Genomic DNA, 27,470 nt, shown 5'->3' on the forward strand with positions numbered 1-27,470 from the left:
TGTGTCATTTCTGTAGTGCTAGTGTCACCAAATGGAATCACAAAAATATTTGTTAACAGGTTTCCCAAACACTCCATTGGTTGGACAGACAGACTTAGGCCAGTGTTGCTACTGTATGTCAGGGTGGTCAGAAAGCTCAATTAAAAAATGTGTCTAGATAGCACAAATGTTTTAGGGTAATCAATTTAAATTATAAAACTATAAATCGGAGATGGCCAAAGCAGGGCCAACAAGGTATGTTAAAATATGCTCGTGATCTGAACCTTTTTGATTTGGCCTGCTATGTCGTATCTTCATTTCTAGTTCTCTTTTTTTTTTGCTTTATTTTTGCAATGAATTGTAGAGAATATAAGTGAATTTGAAAAATATATACATTTTTATATAATGTAGTTAGATTTTTAGCCCATCATATTGTAAAACGTTTCGACACTTCTGTTCTAAATGGTTTATTGACAGTTGTCTCTGCATATTAAGCACTCATAAATAGGATAGAAGTAATTTTATTTAATAAACTTTTTATTGCAAACTATACATTTCAACTTTAAAGGTGAGAAAGATGCGCACACACACAGAAAACAAAAACGTTATTTTTAATTTTTTTTAATTTGTTAATTTCATATAAAACAGTCCTAAAAAATGAAACAAACATGTTGATTACATTTATGTTTATTCATTTCGGCTGTTTTATCCATAATGACATGAAAATAATACCAGCGGAAATAAAAAAAAAAGAAAAGAAGTTGTGCTAACGAACTTAATTAAAAAGCATGCTGAAATACAGATACAAATTCTTATGATGATAGTAATGCACGTAGAGATACCTCTTTAAAATACACATTAAAATAGTTCATTCTTTTCACTCACACGCCCTGTTAATGGTGTCACATACATATTAAACAGTCAAATAAAGTGTAATCTGTGGATCGAGCAGCGTTAAAGGATTGCAGCGTGCTTTGCTTTCCCTCTTTTACATGCAGACAGGTTTTCTTTGAGTCTGCTTGCATTCCTAAAGTAGCTCACTGCTGAGGCAAGTGCACACAAATTGATCATTCCCCTTCCTATGGGTCAAGCCTGTAATTGCTTTTTTGCGCTATAATTGCACAAGATTAATGCAGGTATGGTCCTGTTCTGTTTACAGCGTCTCTGCTCTGATCTAAAAACAGAAAAGGGGGTCGTGCGAATGAACTGGAAAGGTGTAGCAGTGCAGAGCTAGAGAGATACGTGCATCTGCTGAGGAAAAAAAAAATCTAAAGAAACTCAATTGCAATTTTATTGTCCAGTGTGATAGATTTCCTGCCAACTCTGGAGTAGGAGAGCTGTTTGTCACTGTAGCTCTCCCTTTCAGCTGCAGGGGCTGGCTGACTCTGTGTGGGGGAGAGAGAGAGCAAGAGCGAGATACATTGTGTGTGAAATAGAAAGTGTGCGTGTTTGCATATTCGAGATATGTGAATGTGTGCTTTTCTGGTTGTAGTATACAAGATCTCCAGATCCCCATGTTTGAACAGATTTAATATTCATCTCAAATGGCCTTGGCAATCATTAGGACAAGTCCTCATAAATTCAACTAGCCTTTTGGGAACCCCCTGGTAAATAAATACATCCTCTTGGGCAGACATACATTTAGAGAAGTGTGCAAATCCCCCCTTGTGTCCCCCCCTCCCCTTTTTTTTCTCTTCACAATTCAATGTTTTTGCAGCTCACTATACTGTAGAATGCCATCTTTCATTGAGTAAATTTGTTATTATAACATGAACATTTAATATTTCTTAAATATATAATTTAAGTTAATTGAGTTCATACACACACACACACACACACACACACACACACACACACACACACACACACACACACACACACACACACACACACACACATATATACATATATATATATATATATATGTGTGTGTATGTGTATATGTATGAACTCAAAGTCTTTCCAGTCTATAAAACATATATATATTTTTACTGGTTTATTTATTTTTCTGCCTCAGTTTTATATATATATATATATATATATATAGATATATAGATATATAGATATAGAGATAGATATATAGATAGATATTGCACAAGATGTACATTTACATACAGCAAAGCAAATTTGCTGTTATCTGATTGTTGCTTGATTGCGTTTTGCCAAGCATGTGTGTATTAAAGGAGATGAAGTTTCCTTTCCAGCTAGCTCATTGTAGGCAGACAGATGTTTCTGCAGATGGGCCTGCTGACACCACAGCTTACCCAAGGTGCCCCTGTCCCAGCACTGCACATAAATGAGACTCAGCTCCACAGTTACTGAAGGGACAGTTTTCTGTTGGAAGTGATCACCTTGTGAAAGACTTGGTGCCCTTCATGTTTTCCTAGTCAGCACTCTTCTGTTCCATTGTTAGAAACATCTTAATGGGTGAAGGAGATGTTGTAATGGTCCTGAAAAAGTGTCTGCTCCACCTGGAGCCTTTAGTTTCTTGCTAGAATGCCTAGAATGAGAGTCCTGTTACCTCCTCTGGGGCATCACACTATGCTTCGGTGTTCTTCAAGGGAAGGAGAAAGTCTCCTGGAGAAATGTCAGGAATTAGTTACAAGCATTTAAGATAATGTATGTATTTCTTGAATTTTTGGAGTACAGTCCATTATTTCAGCATCTCCCACATTTGTTTACAAAACTCTGTGAAGAATAAAGCAATACCCCTAAACATATTGTATTTAAAGTAAATAATGAAATAAATAATATTTATACCTTAAAAATAAGGATTTATATGATTCCATGAGTGAGGATTGTATTTTGTAGTTAACTTAACCTATACGGTATGCCTCCTATATTAATATCTCTCCCCCATTTTTGGCTACTAGCAATTAAAATATAATATAATATTAAAATATAATATAACAATTATTGTCTGCTCACTCCTTTTGACACTACCAGGAGTTTATTTCCTAAACTTTCTTAACACTAAAATCCTGTTAGCCGACAAGAAAATGACGCTTGTCTTTGTTGACAGTAGTGAGATTCTGGGCCTAATGGAAGAAAAAACCTGCTTAAGAACATAAAGCCTAATCTGTGGTGTCATGAAGTTGCTTATCATGCTGGACAACAGCAATACTATGGATTTAGAAGACAATGGATTCCAGTTTTGGGACATTGCTTGTAAAGATAGAGGCACACTTGCAGACAGTCTGTTTTGAAATAAACTCGTAGGCCGACAATCACTGACTTTAGGACATGGATAGCATTGACTGTTTAAAGACATTGACACTGATAAACCAATCACTTTCTTGACATAAATTTTGCATGCTTTTCATACCATCACTAAAACAAAGTTTAAAGATTTTTTTTGAGGTAGAAAAATGTTATGATCAACCTGATTGTTTTATTTAGCTGTCTTAATCTCAAAGATGACATTTCTCTTTCTCCTAGTGTTTTTGGAAAATAATATTGTTTTTAGTTTGTTTTTATTGTATGAATAATCAAAGAGAAAAAGTTAATAATAAATGTATAAAAAAATCTGCTAATCGATCAAGATAAAATACACACACAGTCTTTGTACTTTATGCAGTTTTGTATCTCAGGTCCTTTTTTAAAATATTGTTTTAACTGGAAAACAAGAGAGTGGTTCTGCTTGTCTGTCAGTCTCTCTGTGTATTCCACACTCAATGCAGACAGCTATGAGAGTATCGAAGGGGGGAAAAAGAAAACTAACAGTGTCTTTTGGACAGAAGAGATTCAGTCTGCTGACCACATTGATTTTTGCAGGAATGGAATCACATTTAGCTAATCCAATTAGAGCATTCTCAGGGTCCCTATTTCCCCTTTGTTTTGCGGTTACTTACTATCTATTGATCTAAATGGGGCTCCCTACTGGCCCTACCGTGAGATTTTGTAGCCGACTGCTCCCTGCTGATCCAAGATCAGTGATTTTAGCACTGTTATGGTCTGTTGCTGAGGTTGCACTCTGATTGCTGCAAGTTCAGCTGGATCATAACTGTCTGATGCTGGATGAATAGATTTAGCTAGTATACATACGTATTTATGTATGTGTTTATGTATTATTTTTATTTAAACTCTTTTTTCAAAAGTAAAGTGCAAATTTGATTAAATAGAAATGCAAGTATTGGACTTTTTCTACCCTAGATCATTTTTTGTAATATTGTAAAACTCTATCTTATACTTTGTTTATTACTTAAGGATTTGCGCCAGGTAAAGTTCATATTTTAGTAATACAATGAATTATTGATATTTTTAACAGACCACTTGAAAATAGATTTGCATTAAGTTGTGGATTTGGCAACCAAACACCCTGCTCACACAAAGCTTGCCGTCAAATTATGAAACCGGCACTGTATTCTTAGATGAATTGTAGCTTTTTCTGTATCTAAAGAGTTGACCGTATTTAAATTGGATCAGATTAAAACTGATGTCTGGCCCACCCGGTGGCATACACACTACATTTTAAAACCACATTTCTATAGTTACCCCCTTTCCAGAGTAACTTTATCTCCATGTACCGAATGTCGGTTATAGTAAGGTAAGTAATGCTTTTCACATGACGCAATACTTTATTGGTACGATATGCATTGTAGCAGGCTGCCAGACAGTGAGGTGCTTTAGTGTACATATGAAGATTTTTTTAAAACATTTAACTGCATATGGTATACTTACTGATTCTTGAAGATAATACCTAACAGGATAATATGGGGCCTCATGTGCAGCTTTTTAAACCTTTACTGGTTTACATGAGTTTAACTTTAATTTTTCAAATCCTTAAATGCCTCACAGGCCTTCCAGATAAGTTTGGCTATTTATACCATGCTTATCCAGCCACAAAGGAGGGCAATGTTTTTCTGAAAATACAGCGTGTGGATTTAATAGCGAAATGTTAAATGCTGAATTGAGCCCAAACTAGTGATATTGCTATTCCAACGAAGAGAGTCAGGAGAGAAAGAAAACCAGCAATGCATTTAAAAGCTGTCTGTTCCGAGCAAACAGCCATGGATTACCAGTCAGACCACATGGAAGATTAATGGCCAGGCTTGTAGCAGGCTAATTTAGAACAATAACGGCCAATTAATTACGTATAATAAGGCTTTCTTGCCTAAATGCAAATGCCGGCATTGGTGTGGAAGCTGCAAGTTGTTTCTCGTTTCCCCAGTGGTGTGTTTGACTTTCTGTCTGTTGTGTTCTGTTGATAAATTGAGGTGTGTTTTGGTGTGTTCAGACTTCTGCTGTATTTCTGCAGATGCTGTGCACTGTCTGCTGCTAATAGCAGTCTTAAACACACATGACCATCTCTCTTTTCAGAGTATTTTTTCTACTGGCCAAAATCAGGCTAGTATTTCAAATTTTTACTTGCCCTATTGACATTTTCAGCCTTATGTGTTTTTGTTGTTGAAATTTTTAAAGTTAATTTTTTTTTTAATAAAAAAATTTACATTTCTTTTTCTTTAAAGGAGAAATGTATAACAAATAACATATTGAAAGAAAAATAAGCTTGAAAGGTAAATATTTTTCATAAGGTTTATAATTTGCAGTAATTAATATTCATAACCTATAACGTTTATCAACATACAGTACATTACACATGGTGTGGGGCCTTCTTTTGCGAGACACATGGTGTAGGGCCTCCAATAGATATTTAATTTGTCTTGGGAATGACAGATACAAGTCCTGCAAAGTGGCCAGAGAGATTTTGAGCCATTTTTCTTCTAGAACAGTGGCCATGATGGTAGTTGAAAACCCATGGTTACAAGTGTATTTTCGAGTTGACAAAACCAAACTAAACCAGTCCAATCAGTCTTTGTTGCTACCATGTCGCTGATCATCAACTTTTTTTGTCCACTCAGGCTTTGATCCGGAGTTTAGGATTTTAGGTGTGGCATCAGTAGTTAACAGCCAATCACATGTTGTGGAACAGTGAAACTCAGCAGTGTGATTTCTCTCTTCTGCAGAATATAGCGAGATTGAGAAATATTAAGAATTTAAACAAATTTACACAGCAAGAAGAAAAGAGGAAAGTAAAATTACTAATATATATATATTTTTTGCTATAACAGTGCAAATAAAAGTTATAAAGTTAGTCTATATAGTTGAATTAGGTATAGAGAATTTAACATTTAAGCTCACATTTAGTTATTTTTTATAGCTTTATCTATTGATTCTAAAGCTTATTTATATTACCTTTAATATATTTATATTAATTTAAGCTAAGTGCTTAATGATAATTGATCACTAAAATTGTACGTGTAATGAGGGTATAATTGCATAAAATCTAAATCATACAAAATGATTGTTATAAATAAGGATTGCTACAATTTAAAAATAATAATTTGCTATGTAATGATAATGTAGTTTAATTTGGATGCATTATTGCATCAGACGTGTCACTTTGCTCACAGCTGATTGGTTAAATTTTTGTTTGAGATCTCTTACCTGGAACATAACCTGTTACTATGGCGATGAACACTTCTAAAAGCCAAACCACTTTCATGCTGTTTAAAAGCAAAGTTTATCGCAAACTAATCTGAAACATACCTGGCTCGCCACTTAAACCGGCTTCATGGAATTGACCCCAGGTCACCAAATCAGATTTTCTCCTCCAAAATACCCCAAAGTGCCTCAAAATATTTAGATCTGGTGACTCTGCAGACCATGGGAGATGTTCAACTTTCTGTCACAAGTCTTGCTGTGTGTATTAGTGCATTATCATGCTGATACACGACACCCCCTTCAGGGTACAGTGTTTGAACAATTAGGTGCACATGGTCCTCCAGAATGGTTTGGTAGTCCTAGGCAGTGTCTTGCCCATCAAGCACAGTATGGAATGGCATGCTACTGCAGCCCAAACCATCACGGATTCATTCTGGGCAATAACAGTCTGGATGTTAAGCCTCTTTGGGTCTGCACACCGTAACCCCCACGGATGTGTGGAAAGATAGTGAAGATGGACAATACATGTTTCACATTGTCCACAGTCCAAGATTTGCACTGTTGGCACCAATGAAACTGACATTGGGCATCGGCGTGAGTGACCTAAGGTTTGGCTATAGCATCTCGAACCATGACCCTCTGGAGCTCCCGAAGAAGTTTTGGAGGAAACAGGAGAGTCAAGGTGCACATTTAATTCTGCAGTGAGTTGGGCAGCTGTGGTTTTATGCTTTTCGGATACAATCTGGGATAGTACCTGGACATGCCTTTAAGACAGCTTCCTCTTGCGTCAACAGTTACTCATGTTAGATGTGGTCAGTCCTACGTGGTGATATGCTGACATTACCCTGGATACACCACAAAGACTTGCTGTACTGGTCACGGATGAGTCAGTGAGACGCGCCAACAATTTGTCCTCATTTGAACTCTGATATGTCTCCCGTTATGTTGTGTGGATTGAAAATACTAACATGGCTAAGAATTTTGCATAGTACTATAAATATATGTGAAACCTCCAACACTACATTGGCCAGTGTTTTATTTTTATTTTAGTTTCAACCACTATTATATTATATTATATTATATTATATTATATTATATTATATTATATTATATTATATTATATTATATTGTCTGAATCTGAATTGTCAAATCTAAATGGAGAGGTAATTGATCAATTGATGATAATAAACGAAAAAACTAATATTTACATCGGTAAGGTAGATTTAAACAGACAAGACACTGAATTTAAACATCTAAACCTCTTGAATGCTTGATCTTCTAAAGTTCTTGATTGCAGCTAATTTCTTTTTAGTTTGTCCTGATGACAGTATTCTGTCTGCTGCTCTGCATAATTAACATTCCGCCCAACACTCTTTCATCAGGTCACCTTTGAGCAACACAAAGAGAATCTGGCCCGCATGTTTCTTGAGTACCAGCGTTTGGGTTCTGAGGGAGGATCTGAAAGCAGAATCAGAACAATCTCTGGTGCCAGTCATGATTCTCAGTTCCTTGCCTCGGCCAATGGTGAGCTGCAAGTAGAGGAGACCGCTCCATCAACTGTAATTGAGCTACGCGTGGAGGAGCAGGTCAATGATCAGCCTAGAGATGATGATGAGGAGATGCGGACCCAGATCCCTGTCACAGTGTCCAACATTCTGGCCAGAGATGAGGAAGAGAGACAGGCAGACACTGTTACCACCTCACTAGAGACAAAGGAAGGGAATAAAGATGAACAGGACACTCTGAGAGAACCAGGAAAAGATAATGAAATGAAAAATATGGAAGACAATAATAAAATGGAGGCTAACATGGATGGAGAGTCTGAGAGATCAGATCTAAGTGCACAGACTGCAAATAACAAGGATGGCAAAGGTGAAACTGAGGCTGTGAAGATGTCAAATGAAGATGATGGTAAAACAAGCAATACTGAAACTGAACTAAATACTCAGGTAGAAGATAAAGATAAAGGACCTGAGGATTCTTCTCCTGAAGCGCTAAAGGAAGCCAAAGTGGAAGAAATCACTGATGCTTCTTCTGAGGTTTCGGCCTACCAGGAGGCTAGCATGACTGGTGCCTCAGTCATGAATGAAGATAGCCCTGATGTTTCCTCCGTCAGCAACTTCATTAAGGTCAGCGATGACAGCGCAGATGAGTCCTCCTTTGTTTCAGCTACTGCTGGTGAGACGGATGACCATGGTGTTGAAAAGGAAGATGATGGAAAGAAGAAAGATAAGGAACTAGAAACTGAAAAAGATGAGAAGCCAATGGAAAATGAGAAGGCAGAGGAAACCAAGAATACACCGGCTCCCATGGTGGAGGTTGATTTAAACCAAAGCACCTCCACTGATGAGACCAAGCTTCACACAGAGACTACAGAGTGTCATGGTGCTGTTGATGCAGAACAAGCTGCAGAAGTACGTCCTTCAGATGTAGCCGACACATCTACAGCAGAGGTTAGCCCTAGCACTGAGAGTATCTCACAGGATCCTGGAACTAACCAAGACACTCCGAAGTCAGCAGGGACTGAGAGCTCAGCAACTAAAACCAAAGAGATTAAAATTGCTAGACTGGATGTGTCGAGTGTGGCCTCAGACACCGAGAGACTAGAGCTGAAGCACACCTCAACAACAGTAAGTTTTGCAATATTAAAAACAGAGGAAGTTGACCCAGGTTGATGCCTACAGTAATTCACTAAATTTATTGATTATATTAAAAATTGAGATTCTTGATGGGACAACAAAAATACTATTTCATTTGGTCATATAAAACAAATGTTAGAATAATAAATGCCTCTTTTGCAGAACCTGAGCTCAGATCAAGCAGCTGCCTCAAGCCCGACAGGTCAGGGCAATGAAGGCTCGTCTTCTGCACGGTCCACCATGTTCCGTATCCCAGAGTTCAAGTGGTCTCATATGCACCAGCGTCTCCTAACCGACCTGCTGTTCTCCATCGAGACAGATGTGCAGATGTGGAGAAGGTGAGAGGAACACCAAGAACCAAAGATCAAATAGGCAAAGGAATAAAATATGTGTATCTGTTTATAGATATATGAAACATATTGGTATAGATTATTGAGGGCAAAAGATTTCCACACACAGATTTGACAATAGACAATGGAGCTTTTTTTCCTGTAAATTTTTGTTGAAATTTCACCAATGTGACAGCACTTTAAGGGGTGACTAGAAATCACTTTTTGTGCTATTCGACAGTTGCTGTGTATAACCATTACGTTAACCTGGAACATTGAATTACAATACCATGCTCTTATTCAGCGACTTTGAGCTTGGGAAAGGTGCTTTTTGAATAAAACTTTTTTGTACATTTTTATTTGTCATCATTAAGTCAAATATGGTATTGAGTGTAATTACCCTGCTGCCTCAGTAGCAAGTTGTTGCATAACTGATTTTCTCACTTCTCCCCACAGTCATTCGACTAAGACAGTTATGGACTTTGTGAACAGCAGTGAGAATGTGGTATTTGTGCACAACACCATCCATCTCGTTTCTCAGGTGGTGGACAACCTCATCATGGCCTGTGGAGGAATCCTTCCTCTGCTGTCTGCAGCCACCTCCTCTTCGGTTAGTATGTGTGTGTGTCTCAGAACCCCATCTACACCCGAAGCGAGCGGTATGTTGCTGTGCGTCAAAAGCAAGTTGAACCAATTATAATCAGTGATACTGTCTTTATGGGAAACTTTGGCCCAACTCCACATGTTAAGTTGCACACAGTAACCTCATGAAGCACACAAAAATCAGCAGATTCTGCAGATTTTGCCTCGCAATCAACATCAAAGTAGAAGTCTGAGAGAACCATTAACGCATGGCGTGACACAGTGTACATACAAATGAACACAGATCTCTTTAGATTGAAGAGAGTGTGCTGGCCCTTCTTATTGTTTATCATTTATATTAATTTAATGATGTTGAGTAATTTGATTTCAATAATTATGGAATGTGAAGCTGATGATGAAGGTGACCATCAGTGCATTATGGAGAACTGATTGAAGATAGTGCTGATGATGAAGGCTGCAGTTACAGAAATGATGATGATGGTTACACTGTCTTGCAGCATGAGTTGGAGAATATCGAGCCATCTCACGGTTTGGCTGTGGAGGCATCACTGATGTTCTTGCAGAGGCTGATCAGTCTCGTGGACGTGCTTATCTTCGCCAGTTCACTCAACTTCACTGAAATTGAAGCAGAGAAGAACATGTCTTCTGGAGGAATCCTAAGACAATGCCTACGTTTGGGTAAATCTCTTATTTCTGACTTTTTCTCAGGGGTGTTTGCTAAAGCCAGAAGTATACTTCATTTGTCTGTGTTCTGCTCTAGCTTGCAGACAGTCTGTGTGATGTAATTTTCATCATTAGCACAGTCCACTGATGTTTGCACACATTGTCCACATTGTCTGCACGGACAGAAAGTACAAGTACAAGTTATTTGAGCGCTTGAAAAGAAAGCTCCAATAGGTACTGTGCGTGCATCCCCACTTGCCGTCAATGGAGTATACTTTTAAATGCCTGCCCATTAGGAGTGGAGACAGAGGAAACACAGAAAACAAAGTATATGTTTTTATATTAAGGCTTATTAGCTATTGCACACAATTGTGGTTAGGGACTTGAACAATCAGTAAACTTTGCCATGTATCCCGCCCTGCACTGTTTGTTCTACAGACACAGATTTGTTCAAGTTGTGTGGCTTGTTGTGGGGAGGTGTGCTATTACTTTTACAATTGGAGACAGTTGAACAATGCCCCAAAGACTTAAATTGAAGGTGGGACCCGGGACATGCATATGTATATGTATAGGGTCTTGAATCAGCAAGTAATCATAACATTGTGAAATATCAAAATCTATGTGTCTTTCTAGCTGTTTCTCATTTTCTTTACACTACTATTCAAAAGTTTGGGGTCAGTAAGATTTTTAAAAGAAAATATTTATAAAGGAAAAAAATACTTTTATTTAGCAAGGACACATTTAATTAATCAAAAGTGACAATTTATAATATTACAAAAATATTACTTTCCAACTGTTTCCAACACTGATAATAAAAAGAAATGTTACTTGAACACCAAATTCAGTATATTAGAATAATTTCCGAAGGATCATGTGACTCTAAAGACTGGAGTAATGGCTGCTGAAAATGTAGTTTTTAAACTATAAAATAAAATAAATTAAATTTTAAATTATATTACAATTTCTGATCTCACTTATGTTTTTTGTTCCTCCTTTTTAATCCCTCCATCACTTTGAAATAATGTCCTGCTTTTATTATTTTATTTCTCAACCTGTTCTCTTTCACACACTCAGCCCCTTTTCAGAGGTTTTTTTTTTTCTGTTCTTAAAATCACCCTCACTGGTTCATGGTAAATCGAATTGCAATTGATTTTAATAGAGTTTGATGTTAGCATGTTGATAAGCTAAACGTCTAGAGCAGCTCACTAGGTTTTGGAGCACAGCCCTTTTTGCTCATTGAATTCTCTCTATTGGTTCATTTGGAGTAGAGGTAATATTGGTTTTTACTTTCCATCCCCACCCGTCTGTGTGAGTTCTCTGATAGTGTTATTATAAGCTCTCCACACTGCATTGGTCTAAAATGGCCATTGACTCTAATGGCTGTTTTGTAGCCAGAGGCACCTCCTTCTTTATGTGTCTATGTATCACAAACTGTACTGCACCGTTATAGACCACATAACAGAAATCCAGCCGTTCAGATTGATTACATTATTCATCTCTCTCTCTCTCTCTCTCTCTCTCTCTCTCTCTCTCTCTCTCTCTCTCTCTCTCTCTCTCTCTCTCTCTCTCTCTCTCTCTCTCTCTCTCTCTCTCTCTCTCTCCCTCTCCCTCTCCCTCTCTCTCTCTCTCTCTCTCTCACATCGGCTCTCTCTCTCTCTCACATCGGCTCTCTCTCCCATGTAACCCCCAAACCCACTGAACAAAATGGCCGGTGTGCTAAATCGACTCGACACTGTGCAGCAAAGGCAGGGTGGAGCTTCCTGATTGGTGGAGTGAGAGAGAAACCGAAGCCTGTTTTTAGGAGGGCTAAAGTATAAAATGAATATTTGATGAGGTCTGCCTGTGTGTAATCAGATTTGGGATCTGTAACAAGGTTTATGCCCGCCATCTCTCCTTCTATAGCTCTCTTTCTCTCTTCGCTTGCTCTTTCGTTCAAATGACTAGTACGTCTAATGGAAAAAGCGGGTTGGTTCCAGCGCTGGAATAATACCTTTAATCTAAGCGTTTTGGAGTTTACATTTGTCAGTTGTCAAGGTATGAGAGGACAGAGGGTTGAATAGAGTCACACATGCACAGTCACGCACACACATTGTGCAGTACAAACTCAAACTCACGTGCAGTACATTAAAACGAAAACACACACGCATGCACCATACTGATCTTACATATAGCGTGCAATACATCAAATTAAATGCAGTAAGATGATTTTTTTCTGCACCATGGTGGTGGGAAACCGGCCAAAATGATTAAACAGAATAAGCCATGTCATCTGTTTTGCAAACCTCATACAGTTTAACATGTTTTTCTTTTTTAACTCTACACGACTGTTATGTCTTTGAGAAGAATTATTAATATATTTTGTTTTTGTATCATTGTTCACTGTTTGTTTATTTTTAGTGTTACTTGTTAAGTAGTGATGCATGATATATTGGTATCATATTAGTTACCAGCCAATATTAGAGATATTTTAATATTTTAATTTATCTGTGTAAGTAAATATTGGTTATATATTGGCCAGTATTTAATTGTGCATGTTCATTTAGATTACCTTTGCCATTATCTAACACTCTTTGAAAACACTAATAAAAAAACATAAATAATTAAAAAAGACTCTTAAATGTAATCTGTAATTAAAAATGAATATCCATTATTCATTTATATATATATATATATATATATATATATATATATATATATATATATTTGTGTTTTACTTCTAGTCTATTTAGACAAAATAGTTATAATAAAATTATACATTTTAAAACTGGCAATTTATCAATTGTCATCCATACTTGAAAAAGTAATTATTGCTTATCGGTATATTAAATAATTTTAATATCGATGCATCTCTATTGCTAAGGCAAACATCACTTTTATGCTCCTATACGTTTTTGAACAAACCTCTCAACGTACACTAGCATTCAAATGTTTGGGGTTGTTACAGTTTTTGAAAGTTTCTTATGCTCACCACTCTTGTGCATTTATTTGACCAAAAATACTGAAAATATTATTACAATTTAAAATAACTCTATTTTTATATATTTTAAATGTAATTTATTGCTGATGGCAAAGCTGAATTTTCAACAGCCATTAATCCAGTCGTCAGTGTCACATGATCCTTCTGAAATCATTCTAATATGTTGATTTCTTATTGTCTATGTTAAACACAGTTATGCTGCTTAATATATATTTGTGGAAACTGTAATGCAATTTCTCAGGATTTCATGACGAATAGAAAGTTTGAAAAAGTAGCATTTATTGTCACTTTTGATCAATTTATGTGTCCTTGCTGAATCTGTTATAATTTCTTATGAAAAAAAACTTTGAACACTAGTGTCGTTTAACTCATCCTACACCGTTTGTGCTGCAGACATGCATGATACCTAAAATCATGCAGCTTGTTGAAGAGAGGTGTGCCATTACTTTTCTAAGCGATCTGATTTATGACGATCTTCCAGGTGGACGTTAAAACATCCCTTAGACTTGCACATTAAAGGAGGAACCTGAGCCATATCTAGCATCTAAAATATCATAGTGACTTGGACTTTTTTGACTTTGACAGTAAGCAACCCTCTTTCAGCCGCCAGGTGACTCCCTAGAAACCATCCAGAACACCACACTACTATGTAGCAACACACAAAACACTGTTAGCTTCTTAGAAATGTACATGTTTCTTAATATACTTATGGCTCCAGTTTTCAGTGGTTCACTCATAAGGTGGTATTTTAAGCCCCTTTTCATCGTCATGCTTTGACCTTCTTGTATGTCATGTTTCTTTTAGTCTATATATCTTTTCATTCTAGTACCCTTTCATCTCTATGAGGTTGTCTTTTCCCCTGTATTTCTACCTCTCAGTTGCCTCTCTGTCTCACAGTCTCTCTCTGTCTGTCCCTCTCTCATACACTTTCTCCACCTCAGTGTGTGCGATGGCTGTGAGAAACTGTCTGGAATGTCAGCAGCACACTCTGGGTAAGTCTGGTGCAGAGAGCAGCCGTGGACAGCAAAGCCTTCTGGGAGCCACCAAGTCTATAGCAGCACAGGCAAGTTCAACATCATGCCAAGGATACCTCTCTCTCTCTCTACTGTCCAGATGGTAATTTTAAAAAGGTTTGATTCTTACAGTTCCAGTAAAAAAAAAAAATTCTTCCTGAATGTGTTGTGTAACCTACACTCCACACTCACAGCTCATCTATTATTTAAAATCTTTCCAAAACTGTTGCATTATTGCCCTTGTGCCTCTGAGCTGTCTAAATGTGGAACAGCAAAACAAAAGACTCCCTATCTTTATAAAATCCAACTGATATCAGATATTAGAGCAGTGGGGAAATTTATTCGTGCTGAGCTGACAGTTGGGCTGGGTATCAAGTTCGATACTTTTTAGGCACCGACTGAATTATCTCGATACCATCAAGTATCAAAAAAAATGTCTTGTCACTCTGTACCAAATTTCGATATCTGAGGGGTTAATCTAGTCAACGTCAGTGAAACACTAAGCATGTAGCATGTGTGATGTGCCCAAATCAAGTGCTGGCTGTGACGAGGCATCCAGGAAAAACACTAGTTTATGTCGGCTTGATGGCAACAGCACGCGGTCACCGCAATGTACGAATGGCGCAGACAAGCACCGCGTGCATCACACATGCGGTGTAATAAAGGGATCCGCGTGCCTGGGCCATTCATTGAAGCAGAACATATTTTCACTTTGACAACATTTAATTTGAGAGAAACTATCATCACATCACAGAAGAAGGTCTTGGTTTAACTTAAAAGAAATATATTACTCTTGTACAGTATAATGTTCATCTTAATGTAATACTACTACTACTACTAATAATAATAATAATACAAATATTATTAAAAACAAATTTTCTTCCATGTTATAATTTTAACAGTCAGTAAACCTCTGTTGTGTAGCACTTGTTTGCCAACAAATTAAAGAGCTTGTTTGATTTTCATTTTAATAAAAGTTAAATTAATGTTTTATGCCTTCATTTGATTAGATATGTTTTTGATTCAACCATTAAATCGGAATATTGACAAAATTAAACGGAAAGCACAGAACTGGGTTAAAATGGATTAACCCCCCCCCCCCCCCCAACAAAAAAAAACATTAAGTTTGTAATTTTTGTTAAACCGTGAATAAATTGCTGTTAAATTAAACAGGTAAACTAGGCATCTTGTAAAGTGTGCTTTTCCTTAAGGTTTCCTGCATTAACAGTTTACAGTTCAGTTCTTGTTTTTTTCCCTCTTCACATTAATGTTACAGCCTTTGCTATAACATTATCTGTTCATAAAATTGGTATCGAAAAAAAGGATCGTTTAGGAAGCGGTATCGAAGTCATGGTATCGATATTGAACATTTTTGAATAATACCCAGCCCTAGCTGACAGACTGAATGAGACTTTGTGAACTGAGTTTGTGTGTTTTGCAGAGTCCTGTGGACATGGTGACTGGAGGGATGTCTCCTATCAGTGATTTAGACCATCTTTTGCAGGACATGGACATCAATCGTCTCCGTGCTGTTGTGTTCAGAGACATAGTGAGTCTCTTCACTCAGTACTTATATTCAACATCTCTTGCACTCAGCTAATGCTTCATTTTTGCTAATGCTTTAATGATAATGCTTTCATGCATTGCTAGTTTAGCTAGTTTATCAAATATTCCAAATTAATTGTAAATTGTTTTGCTGTGTTCTGTGCTTTAGGAGGACAGTAAACAGGCTCAGTTCTTGGCCCTGGCAGTGGTCTACTTCATCTCTGTACTCATGGTATCCAAATATCGAGATATACTGGAGCCACACAATGACAAAAGAAACGCCCAGCGCTCACAGTCCATCAGGAGCACAGGTGACCACCTGAACCCACACACATCACTGCTGCAAGATTAAACCTAGAGAACCTACAGAACAGATACACATGTATTCTGTGTTTTGAGGAGTGGACTAGTGTTTTTATTTTTTATTTCAGAGAGTGTTCAGTCTGATCTCGAGAACGGTTTGTCTCCTTATCGTCAAGACTCTAGCATTGAGGGTGAGAAGACTTCAGCCATCCCCAGTGATGCTGAGACACGAACCGGCCCGGACGCTGTATCTGAAGCCTTGTCTACTTTGTCCTCTGAAGTCAGGAGAGGCTCTGAGGTCACTAATAGAGACAGCAAAGGAAAAAACGTCAATGTCAAGGATATTTTGAGAAGTCTCGTTAGCGCACCCTCTGGTGACATCATGGTGGACCCCAGCCTTATACCGCCTGGGTTTCTGGGTGCAGTGGGTGATGCCTCCCGTGACCCGTCCGTCCAGTTCCACTCCTTTGACAGGTGAGTGGCCTTTAGAATGAATTTTCACTGGCCAGTCTTTGCACATTGATGTAAATGCTTTGCTATAACAAAAGCTTCTACCCCCGTTTACTTTTATTTATTTTATATCTGTTGTTCTTTGTCCACACATTTTGTCTGTGTTCATGTAAAAAAAGAAAAAAAAGAAAAGAAAAAGTTTTCTCTCAGAGTGTGCTATGGCAGCGGTCTGTGTGTATTTTATGATGGACACCCTCAAAGAGTGTCTGACGACTGCTTTGAAAGTGTGCCGTTTTACAGACAAACAAACAGCCTTACAAGAGCAGAGCCCATCAAAACGGGCCTCAGGAGACGCATACACATCCACTTGTCCATTCCTCCACCAGTGGATTTGTGTCTGTATGTTAGGGCAGAAATGGTTATTGTAAGAAACAACAACAAAAACACTACAGTTATGCTACTTTTTGTCTAATATCTAACAAGACTGAAAATATGAATATTAAATTTGCATGACGTGTAGTTTTAAAAACAGAATTGAATTTTATTCAGAGTGTGTCTCTTTCTCTCTCTCTCTTTCTCTCTCTCTCTCTCTCTCTCTCTCTCTCTCTCTCTCTCTCTCTCTCTCTCTCTCTCTCCTCTCTCTCTCTCTCCTCTCTCTCCTCTCTCTCTCTCTCTCTCTCTCTCTCTAAAAAGTCTCTTTTTCTCACCAAGACTAAATTTATTTGATCAAAAATAGAGTAAAACAGATATATTATGAAATATTTTTATAATTTACATAACTTTCTGTTTTAATATAATTTATTCTTGTGATGGCAAAGCTGGAAGACTGGCAAAGCCATTACTCCAGTATTCTTTGTCACATAATACTTCAAAATCAGTCTAATATGCTGATTTGCTGCTCAAGAAACATTTCTTATTATTATCAATGAACAGTAGATAACTGTTACTATGACTTTTCAATTTCAATTTAGCGAATTCTTGCTAAGTATTAATTTCTTTAAAAAGAATATCTTGCACCAACATTTTGAATGGTAGTGTATATAAGTGGTTTTGTGAAGTTTTTTTTCTTTCTTCCTTTACATCTCTTGTCTGTTTTTTAAAGAGTTTAGTGTAACTGCTGCTCCATGGGGAGGGTGGGGTGCTTTGGGAAACCAGATCCATTGCTATGTGTTGGCGGACGTCTACAGTGTCTGGTTTTTATTTGCTGCATTGTCTGTGTGTAAGTCTGTCATAACCAGAGAGGGATTATTACAAAAAGAAAAAAGGAGAGACTGAAGAAATAAAAATGGGAGATTTTGCTTTTGTGTTGGAAATGGAAAGCAGTTTGCCATGCCATCTTCTTTCTGTTTTCCTCCTACTCTCTCACATCTTTTCTCCTTTCTTTTTCCTCTGGGCATCTGTGAGACATCCCTCTGATCTGGCCTTGTGTTTTATCTGAGGAATGCTCTGTCAGGTATCACAGCGCTGCTGGTATCAGGACAGGGATTATGCTGGCTCCCGCAGAGGATTAGCTCAAAGCAACCAACATTCACTGCAGCTCGCTTCTGCCACCACCTCTGAGAAATAAAGACATTTTGAAAGGACTTGGTCCTCCATAATGTCTTTGGTCAAACCAAGTCCTATTCCCAACAATACAAATGTTTGGCACTAAAATTCAGTCTAATTTCTGAATGCTTGTTCAGTGTATGTGTATGTTCAGACCCAACGGGCTGAATGAAAATGCAAATTCACTCTCTGGCAGTAGGTGGTGAATATAGACAAGCAGTTGTTGTTGACAAACCAAAAGTTGTATTTCTGCTCGTCACAGACAAGAAAGTCAAACATAATTTACGTTTTCAAACAGCCATCCAGATTTTTGGATTTGCTGTGGTGTTTATGGTTTATTGTACACTGTAAAAAAAATCTCAATTCATTATATTTTGTTTCTTTTTAGCATGTTTTTTTTTAATGTTTTACTTACTACCAAAAGTTAAAATTTTGTCTATTCAAATAAATTGGACAAATAAGTTGGAAAACCGCAGTAAATTAAATTTACTTAACTAAAATAAAAAAATAAAACAGTTTATGCGGGTTCCATATTATCCCCCTGCTATTTACTGTCGCTTAGTCATAGTTTTATCTAACAGCAGCAGCTCTGAACATGTGATCAAAAGTGTCAATCTTATTTGTTGGTTGGTTTTTTCATAGTGCGATGGAAAATACATTAGAAAACCTCTGTAAAAAGAAATTCTGTATTATTGACGGAATGTAAATAAATAACATCCATTGATTCAATTAAAATTTTATACCAAATTTTGAGTATTTGTCTTGGTGTGAACAAGCCTTGACTCATACTTTTTTTTTACCGGTCTTACACCAATTCAGTTTATCATTTTGGTCTAATTCGACTCCTGTGTTCCTTTTTCCATTCTTCGGCTTTTTTTCAACATCAGTATTTTCTATTCAAAATAATTTAAATTGATCTGAACGTACAGTATGTGTGTGTTTTAGTTGCTGTGGCTTGCTTTAAGAATTCACTTTAAAGAGTACTAAGATGAAAAATTACATTTTAAAAGTATTTAAATAAATTGTATTTGATTGAATTAATATATGTGTAATAATTGAAATGACATTTTTTTTGTTCACATATGTAGCTAATAAGTTATTAGATAAGTTATTAAGTCTGTGTGCATAATAAAATAATGATCAAAATGCTGCTTAAAATTATTTTAAATGGAGTATGTCACATAGGACGTCAAATTCCCATTCTCCATAGTGTTCAGTTCATCTTTTTTAATTTCCCAAGGGCAATTGGGTTGTAGCATACAATACCAACATATAAATAATATCTTCATATAACATAATATCTTCACACACACACACACACACACACACACACACACACACACACACACACACACACACACACACACACACACACACACACACACACACACACACACACACACACACACACACACACACACACACACACACACACATACAAACACACAAACACACACACAAAAAGAATGAAAACCAGAGGGGGGAGGAGGTGAAACTCATGGTGCATGGGGTGAAAATCATCTAACAATATACTCTGGGCTTTTCCCAGCACCTGCCTTCGATCCAACTGGGCCGTACTCATCTGCTTCTTCGCAGTTATTTTACTCCAGAGTGCAAGGGAAAGTCTTATCTCCTCTTAGGATTCCCCCCAGCGGAGAGGTGCCGAGTTATCTGGATGACTCCAGATCTGAGTCTGCTTTTCTCCAAATCCATTTACACACTTTCCCTCTTCAACACACACTCACTTGTCCTGTCCTCAATTCATTCTCGCTTCTCTCTCCTTTTACAGCTCTCTCTATATAATTTTGAGTCATGTTTTTTTGTCTCATTTCATTGATTTGACTATTTTGAGATGTTTTCCGTTGCACTCTTCCACTACACATATGACAAAAAATACCAACCAAATATTTCAAACCCAGAGCGATGAATTCTCCCGCTGTTCCCTTTACTGAAGTGTGATTAGTGTTGCTGCATTTAACTCCATTCATACTATGTACACAGAGCTTCACTGAAGTTATACTCTGTGCCGGCATGCATGCATGCTTGCTTAACAGAATGTATGTCGGAACACCCAGGATGGTGTGATTGAATCCCTGGGGATTTACGAGTGTTATATATGGAAAAAATACAGGGTCTCCCAGATAAAACAGGACTGGGGTCAAGGGTAAAACAGACGTTAATTTTATTTACTATCAACGACATCCTGATTTCACCATACGTCTTTCTTACCCCGCTTTTGTTTTGACATGAAGTCTGCAAATATTTGCTGATAGGATCCAGAAACCAGCGAATGGTGTCATAATGACTTGAATTTGATTTACACGTCACCAAATAAGTATGGGCGGAGAAAGGGTTAGGATCTCACAGAGATAGTGAAATTACTGATGTAATGTATAAAAATTAGATGAAAAATTTGGATAATTAAATATATTAATTAAAACTTACACTCTCAAGGTAATCCAGTTATAACTAGATTGTCACCACATTGGCTGTCTAACTAACATGGATATTTGTTTATTTATATTTGGCTAAGATATGCCATTTCAGTTATAGTAAAATGAATATGACAATGGAATACTGACAAAATTTAAAAGTCTCGTCTGTTTTATCTATTACATGAAGCTGATATTTCTGGTATCATCTTTGTAGCCTAACCTCCAAAGATGACACCAAAGGATATATTTATTTCTTTGTAGGTACTTTAATTGCCTTAAACAATAAAACAACACAGTATTAAGCTTACAACCAGCAGGGCTAATTTAAAGCAGCATTTTATTTTTTTTCTGCGTGAGGAAGCTGATTGTTCAGCCCTTGTTGAACATCAGCACAAAAAGTCGATTCATGTCCAGTAAGATCAGGTTCTCGCACACATTTCCTCACACCCGATCTCACATTCGTGCAGATTACGGGAAACATGCTGTTTACATGTCGTCTCCAAGAGTGTTGGTTAAAACTGCTAAATAATTCAGCATCTGAAATCCAAACTCCATGGACGCTGGTCAGCACTGGCCTCTCATCTGGTGGTATACACCTGGCAGCTCTGATTAATTGACAGCAGTAGTGAGTTGGGGCTAAGTGTGGCTAATGGTGTGCTGAATAATTTAAAACCTGCGCCTTTGAGCAGATGGATCTGCAGCCGCTCACCCCCCCTCCGTCAGCAGCCATCCACCCCCACCATCCCACCAGCGGTCAGCGCTAAACATGCACTTGAGAGAGAACTGGAATGCGCTCTAATAGAGTTTTTGGAACAGTGAACTGTGGTACAGCTAATGCTGATGTCATGAGCATGATACCGCAAGCCTTCCAGTTTACAAATTCCTCTTTCGTTTTCTTGGACTGGCTATTTTCAAGTCAAGGAGACATCAGAAGTGTAGAAATGGTGTGAGAACTCTCATTCCTGTGCTTTAACTTCTAGGCAACTTCCAGTGGGACGTTTGAAGCAGTCTGTCCTAGATGGCTCTTATCTGATGCTATCGTGCCTCCTCAGTCTGTAGCGTCTCTATGGATGTGTTCTGGAGAGGAGCTGGTGACTGCGTAGCATTACCCCTTCTGTCAGCACTGATAAACTGAACACTAGCCGCTCTGAAAGGCCAGAGCACTGTCAGGGCTTTCAGCTGATATGAACCATTTCCATTTTTACCTCTAGACAATGTAGAGTGCAACAGAAAGCCATGACATCATTATGAAAGCCCTTAAATACTGATGCGTTCTTTGTATTATAACTTTTTACCATATGTTATTATGGAAGTGTTACCGTGGTTACTTAAGTTTCCACCCTGGTTTACATCAACATGCATTCTTTTCTTTAATGAGACTTTTCATTTTTTAACAAAATAATTAGTCATTTTAGGTACAGTAGTCTAATCTTTGGACACACCTATTATTTACTTTAACATTTTTGAATAATTGTGAATCATCAAAACTGTGTTATAACACAAATGGGCAAATGACAAACAAATCAAAACCATTTCATCTTTTAGCCTAGAGACACTTTCTCAACCAGCGTCATGTGAAGAAATGTCTCGATTACTAACGTAACCTCGGATCCCTGAGAGTAGGGAACTAGTATTGCGTAAGTTAGCTAACGCTATGGAAAACTCCTTTTCTCGAGAATATGAAGCCAAATTTTTAAAATGCAGTGCAGATGCACAGCAGACATATAGCTGAGTGTCTAGCACGCTCATTGGCTGTGCTGAGGCAACTGCACAAACCTACGGCGAGTTGGCTAAGATGGCGTTTGTTTGCAGGCGTGCATGTTTTAATACAGACTCGTTGACTGCACTGTTGGCATCTCCAGCCGCCTGAACTAAAGAGGGGACTGGGAGATGTGTAAAAGGCTTTATGGAGGGTGGTCCAGCCGCGGCGGGACTCAAACACTCTCTTTTCCTTCCTGTCATTCGGGGCTAGGAATTTTGCCGAAGCTTGGGGGTCTGAGAACTGCTGTCGTCTCGCTGAAGGAGATATTTCAGTTTCACTTTATTTTGATGGTCCCTTTAACACATTCTGTTGTCTATAAGTAACATTGCACCTTCATGTCTAGTAACTCTCATTAGAGTATTGGTCGAGTATTAGTAGACTGGTAGGGTTAGGGTTAGAATAAGTTGACATGTAGTTGCATTTTCTCATATGCTTTCTCCACAGCGCCAACAATCGAGAGCTTTGAGGAGGTGAAGGGTTTGAAAGGAGCTGAATGCGGCACTTTCCACGACTTCGTTAGCTTGTCGTGTACCTCAGGAAAGAAAGTGGCGGGTCTCTGCTGAGGGGCCTGTCAGTGCCCTTGCAGGAACCATTCGTCCAGCCCGCTTCGCGTGGGTTGAGGCATTTGAAACAACGCCTAGAAAATTGCTCTTTTAGATAGTGAGTCGCAGCGGCGAACACACTTAGTTTTTCTTAAAATGATATATGCGTGCCGGATGGCACAGCAGAACAGCGGGCTGAAGGCGGCGTCCAGTGAAAACCAGGAACCCAGCGTCCTCAGAACTGCTTATCAGGTGGCTTGTTCCGCTGAAGGCTTTTCGACAGTGGCGGTGAAGGCTTCTCAACCGGAGGTCAGCGAAGAGGAACTTGCTGAAGGAGATTAAATCTGAATTCTATGGTGAAAATGGGGGCTTATATAGCTATAAGCCATGCCCATACTGGCGGGCTCTGCCGCATTCTGGCGCGAAGTGACCTGATTGGTTCGCGCATCTTAGCGAACTTGTCATAGATTCGTGCAGTTGCCTCAGCACAGCCAATGAGCGCGTTAGATGCTCAGCTATATGTCTGCTGTGCTGTTGCACTGCGTTACACAACTTACGCAATACGAGAGACCTCTCGAAAGGGAATCTGGGTCGTATAGGCGTATCTAATGTCTTGAAGGTTCCTATGTATGCTAGTTACTTGTTGGCTGATTTCCTTCACTTTCTTGGCCACATAAAACAATACAATTTTTGACTTACGAATTCCCAATGTCAAATAAAAAATGTCTGAATTGTACACCTAAATAAGGTTTCTGGCTATGTTTTTTTTTCTTCACATTTCCCTTGTAATCCTTTCTAATTTGTTTGCTATTACGTCCTTGATACTTGCGTTGTTTGGATGTGTGCGTATGTTGTGCATAGCTAAAACATTACAATACAATCTAGTATGCAATAGTGCAACAACCGTATATGTCCAAGTAAACAACTTTGTTCATTTAAAAATCATATCCAGCCAATTGGTAAACGGCAGGATGAGGAGCATGATAGATATCCTTATAGATAGATACCCACGATAGTCTTCTGATTGCATCACTTCACCTGCAAAAGAGGCATAAATTTAGACCCAAATGGAAATGTTATTATATATTGTGTGATTATTAAATCACATACAGTACTATGCATAGTTCAAAACAACTCAATGTCTGAATTTTGAATGGAAAATATTTTTCGCAATTGCACACCTAATAAATAGTGTTTCTGACTGCACTTTTTCACTTTTCTCTTGTAACTCCGGTCCATATGAGAATCATATCAAAATATAACTGAATATTATACATGTCTAGAAAACAAATTTCAAGCATTTAAGCATAAATAATAAGATCATATCGTTTTTAAGATCATGGGAAATTATACATTCAGTCAAGTGTGTCCAAATGTTTGACTGAGACTGTGCACACACCAACTTTAGGATGAACCTGTATTTTGAAGAAATGTTCAGTCCTTCAGTCTTCACCTAACCGCAAATCAACTTGTTTATGGGATCATCACAAGATATGACACTGTACTGCGACACGCAGTAGTTACTAGACCATAACACACCGCCAACTTTAATCAATCACAAAGTTTAGAGCTCTGAGTGACAGGAGCTGGGAGGCCATTGATTGGTCGGAAGATAGATGCTGCCATTATGGAATATTCTATGTCAGGGAAACAGGGCTCTAATTACACTAACACGGTAAATGGGCTTCTTGTGTTGTGTGAGCTGGGCGGCTTTTTATACTAAATCACATTATGTGCGGCATATTTAGCCGACATCATCAGTCTCATCGTTACAGGGTCGACGATGGAACAAGAGCTAATGGTTTTTTGACTGAGTACTTGATTCTCTTACTCTGTGTATTTACCAGAGCAGAGTCTATTTTCCACTGCTGCTTGTTAGACATTAAAAAAGACTAATCTAAGGATCAAATTCTTTAAAACTATTCCATTCTACCCCTCAAAAAACTAAAAAATAAGAATTTCTTTTTAAATAATAATATATACATTACTGTTCAAAAGTTAGAGGTTGTTAACATTTGTTTTAAATGTTTTTGAAAGAAGTCTTTAATGCTCACCAAGGCGGCATTTATTTGATTATTTTATTGACAGTAAAGGATTTTTTGGTGAATAGAAAGTTCAAAAGAACAGCATTTATTTGAAATGGAAATCTTTTGTCTTCTTTCACAGGAGTGTTGTTGTTGCACCCAAGAAAGCGGGCGGGGCTCCCTCACCAGGAATGAGCACAGTCTCCACAGCCACATCCGTCCCATCAGCCACTGCTGCATCCTCAGGTGGAACTCCAGTCGACAGTGTGTCGGTGGTGTCCGCAGGAGATACTGTTCAAAGCACAGAGTCCGCCCCAGGTGAGTGGGGACGTCTTCATGAATGATCATGTCTACACTGTTACCTACACATTACCCAAGTGCTGGTACCTCAGTTATAGAAATTCATATCTCAATCCCAGTAAAGGATATTAATATGAATCAGTCATGTGTTCTGTTCTTTACAATCACTGTACTGTATATTACAATTAATCAGACCTGAGATTATAACCCAACTACTAATTTATTCGTTTTGATGATTTAAAGATGTTCCAGGACCAGATTTCTGGTTTTGTGATATCTGGAAAGTTTCCAGAGCAATACAAATCCTCTATAAATAAAATATAAATATACACTACTGTTCAAGAGAAGTCTTATGCTCATACAGTACAGTAAATACAGTAAAAATGGTAACAGTGTGAAATATTGTTACAAATTAAAATATCTGTTTTCTATTTTCTTTTAAAAATGTAATCGGTAACCATTTATAATTAGGTTCAATTTGTTAACATTAGTTAACATGAAGTAACAAGGAAAAATGCTTTTACATTTTTTTTTTTATCAATCTTAGCTGATGATAATTTCAACATTTACTAATACAGTATATTGTTAAAATCAAAAGTTGTATCTGTTCATATTATTTCATGGACCTGAACTAACATGGACTAACAACGAACAGTTGTATTTTTATTAACTAAGGCCAACAAAGATTAACAAATGTATTGCTCATTGTTAGTTAATGTATTGAATGATTAAAAAAAAACAGCCCTCACAGATTTAGTTAAACCAACTTAAGGTCATCTGAAGTGGTCTTCACAATTTAAAATCATGGTACATCGTCCAAATCATGTTTTTCATTAAATCTAATCATATCAACAAGTTTGTGAGATGATTAGAGGTTGGAATTGAATTGTAGCCAACGTCATCACCTCTGTCTAAAACCATTGCATCTATGTCCTTTCTAATACACCATAAAAACAAATTTGTTCAGTTTACTTAATTCAATTGTGCAAACTTGTGGCCTTAATTTAATGAAGTAAGCATAACTTAAATTACATCAAGTTCTTCTTACTTAATCTATTTAAGTTTTGTCAACTTAATTCTATCTGTGATCTGAGGAAGTGTACTCCCAGAGTGCATTGCGGCATGAATAAATTAATTGCGTTGTTTTACCATTTTTGGCTTTATTTTACCATTAAAATTTTATTTGCTATCATTATTGGGGTTATACTGACAAGAGGCCCCAAATAAAATTGTAATGGTGTAATTAATTAAATTAATTAAAAAAAAAACTTGTTACCATTGTTGTGGTTAAATGCTGAATGTTGAAGTCTGTTTGTGACTCAAGCAAAATTGCAAGATATTGTCACAAATATAGAGGGATTATATCAACCCAATTAAAAGTTTATGCCATACGTGTTAGCAATAAAATGTTAAAAGATCATTATTAAACATGAAATATAGTTATGTTATACATCATTAATACATTCATTAAGAACATGGAAATAATTTAAGTATAAATATATATAATATTTATTACTTCACTTCCTTTGACATCAATTAACTGTGATTTCTTGTTGCATCACTGCATCTATTGGAAGAGAATCACAATAATATAAATGAAGTTCCAATTGCCCAACCAAAGGGAACACTAATCACAATAATGGTGAGAAATTTTAGGAAATCAACATGAATTTATGAAGTCAACTTATGTGACGTTCTTCCAAAATGTTTAGTTGTATTGACAATAACATTCAAGATGACTGGAAAATGAGCGTATGCTACTAAGAACAATGACTGCAGAAGTGGAAGAAATTAATGAAAAGTCTATTAAGAATTGCCCCGCATTAAAAACCATTTGCCCCGCCTGCCTTTTTTTTTTTTTTTTTTTGCTTTGGCAAAATGTTACTCAAACCAGTCAAGTAATGTTTACTAGTGTTT

General features: G+C 37.4%; 1 protein-coding gene across 2 annotated transcripts in view; it reads left to right on the forward strand.

Moving 5' to 3' along the window:
• lrba (LPS-responsive vesicle trafficking, beach and anchor containing) overlaps positions 1-27,470 on the forward strand; it is a 295,618-nt gene that overhangs the window by 85,148 nt on the left and 183,000 nt on the right. For both annotated transcript variants that reach the window (XM_077203247.1, XM_077203253.1), the window contains exons 22-30: positions 7,806-9,053; positions 9,225-9,400; positions 9,848-10,001; positions 10,492-10,672; positions 14,576-14,697; positions 16,089-16,196; positions 16,362-16,503; positions 16,624-16,969; positions 25,396-25,571. In XM_077203247.1, coding sequence (XP_077059362.1) covers positions 7,806-9,053; positions 9,225-9,400; positions 9,848-10,001; positions 10,492-10,672; positions 14,576-14,697; positions 16,089-16,196; positions 16,362-16,503; positions 16,624-16,969; positions 25,396-25,571 — 2,653 coding nt within the window. The remainder of the gene's footprint in view (positions 1-7,805; positions 9,054-9,224; positions 9,401-9,847; positions 10,002-10,491; positions 10,673-14,575; positions 14,698-16,088; positions 16,197-16,361; positions 16,504-16,623; positions 16,970-25,395; positions 25,572-27,470) is intronic.

Source organism: Siphateles boraxobius, unplaced genomic scaffold (assembly GCF_051911475.1).
Source record: "Siphateles boraxobius isolate OS27281-9 unplaced genomic scaffold, OSU_SipBor_1 119, whole genome shotgun sequence".
Lineage (NCBI taxonomy): Eukaryota > Metazoa > Chordata > Actinopteri > Cypriniformes > Leuciscidae > Siphateles > Siphateles boraxobius.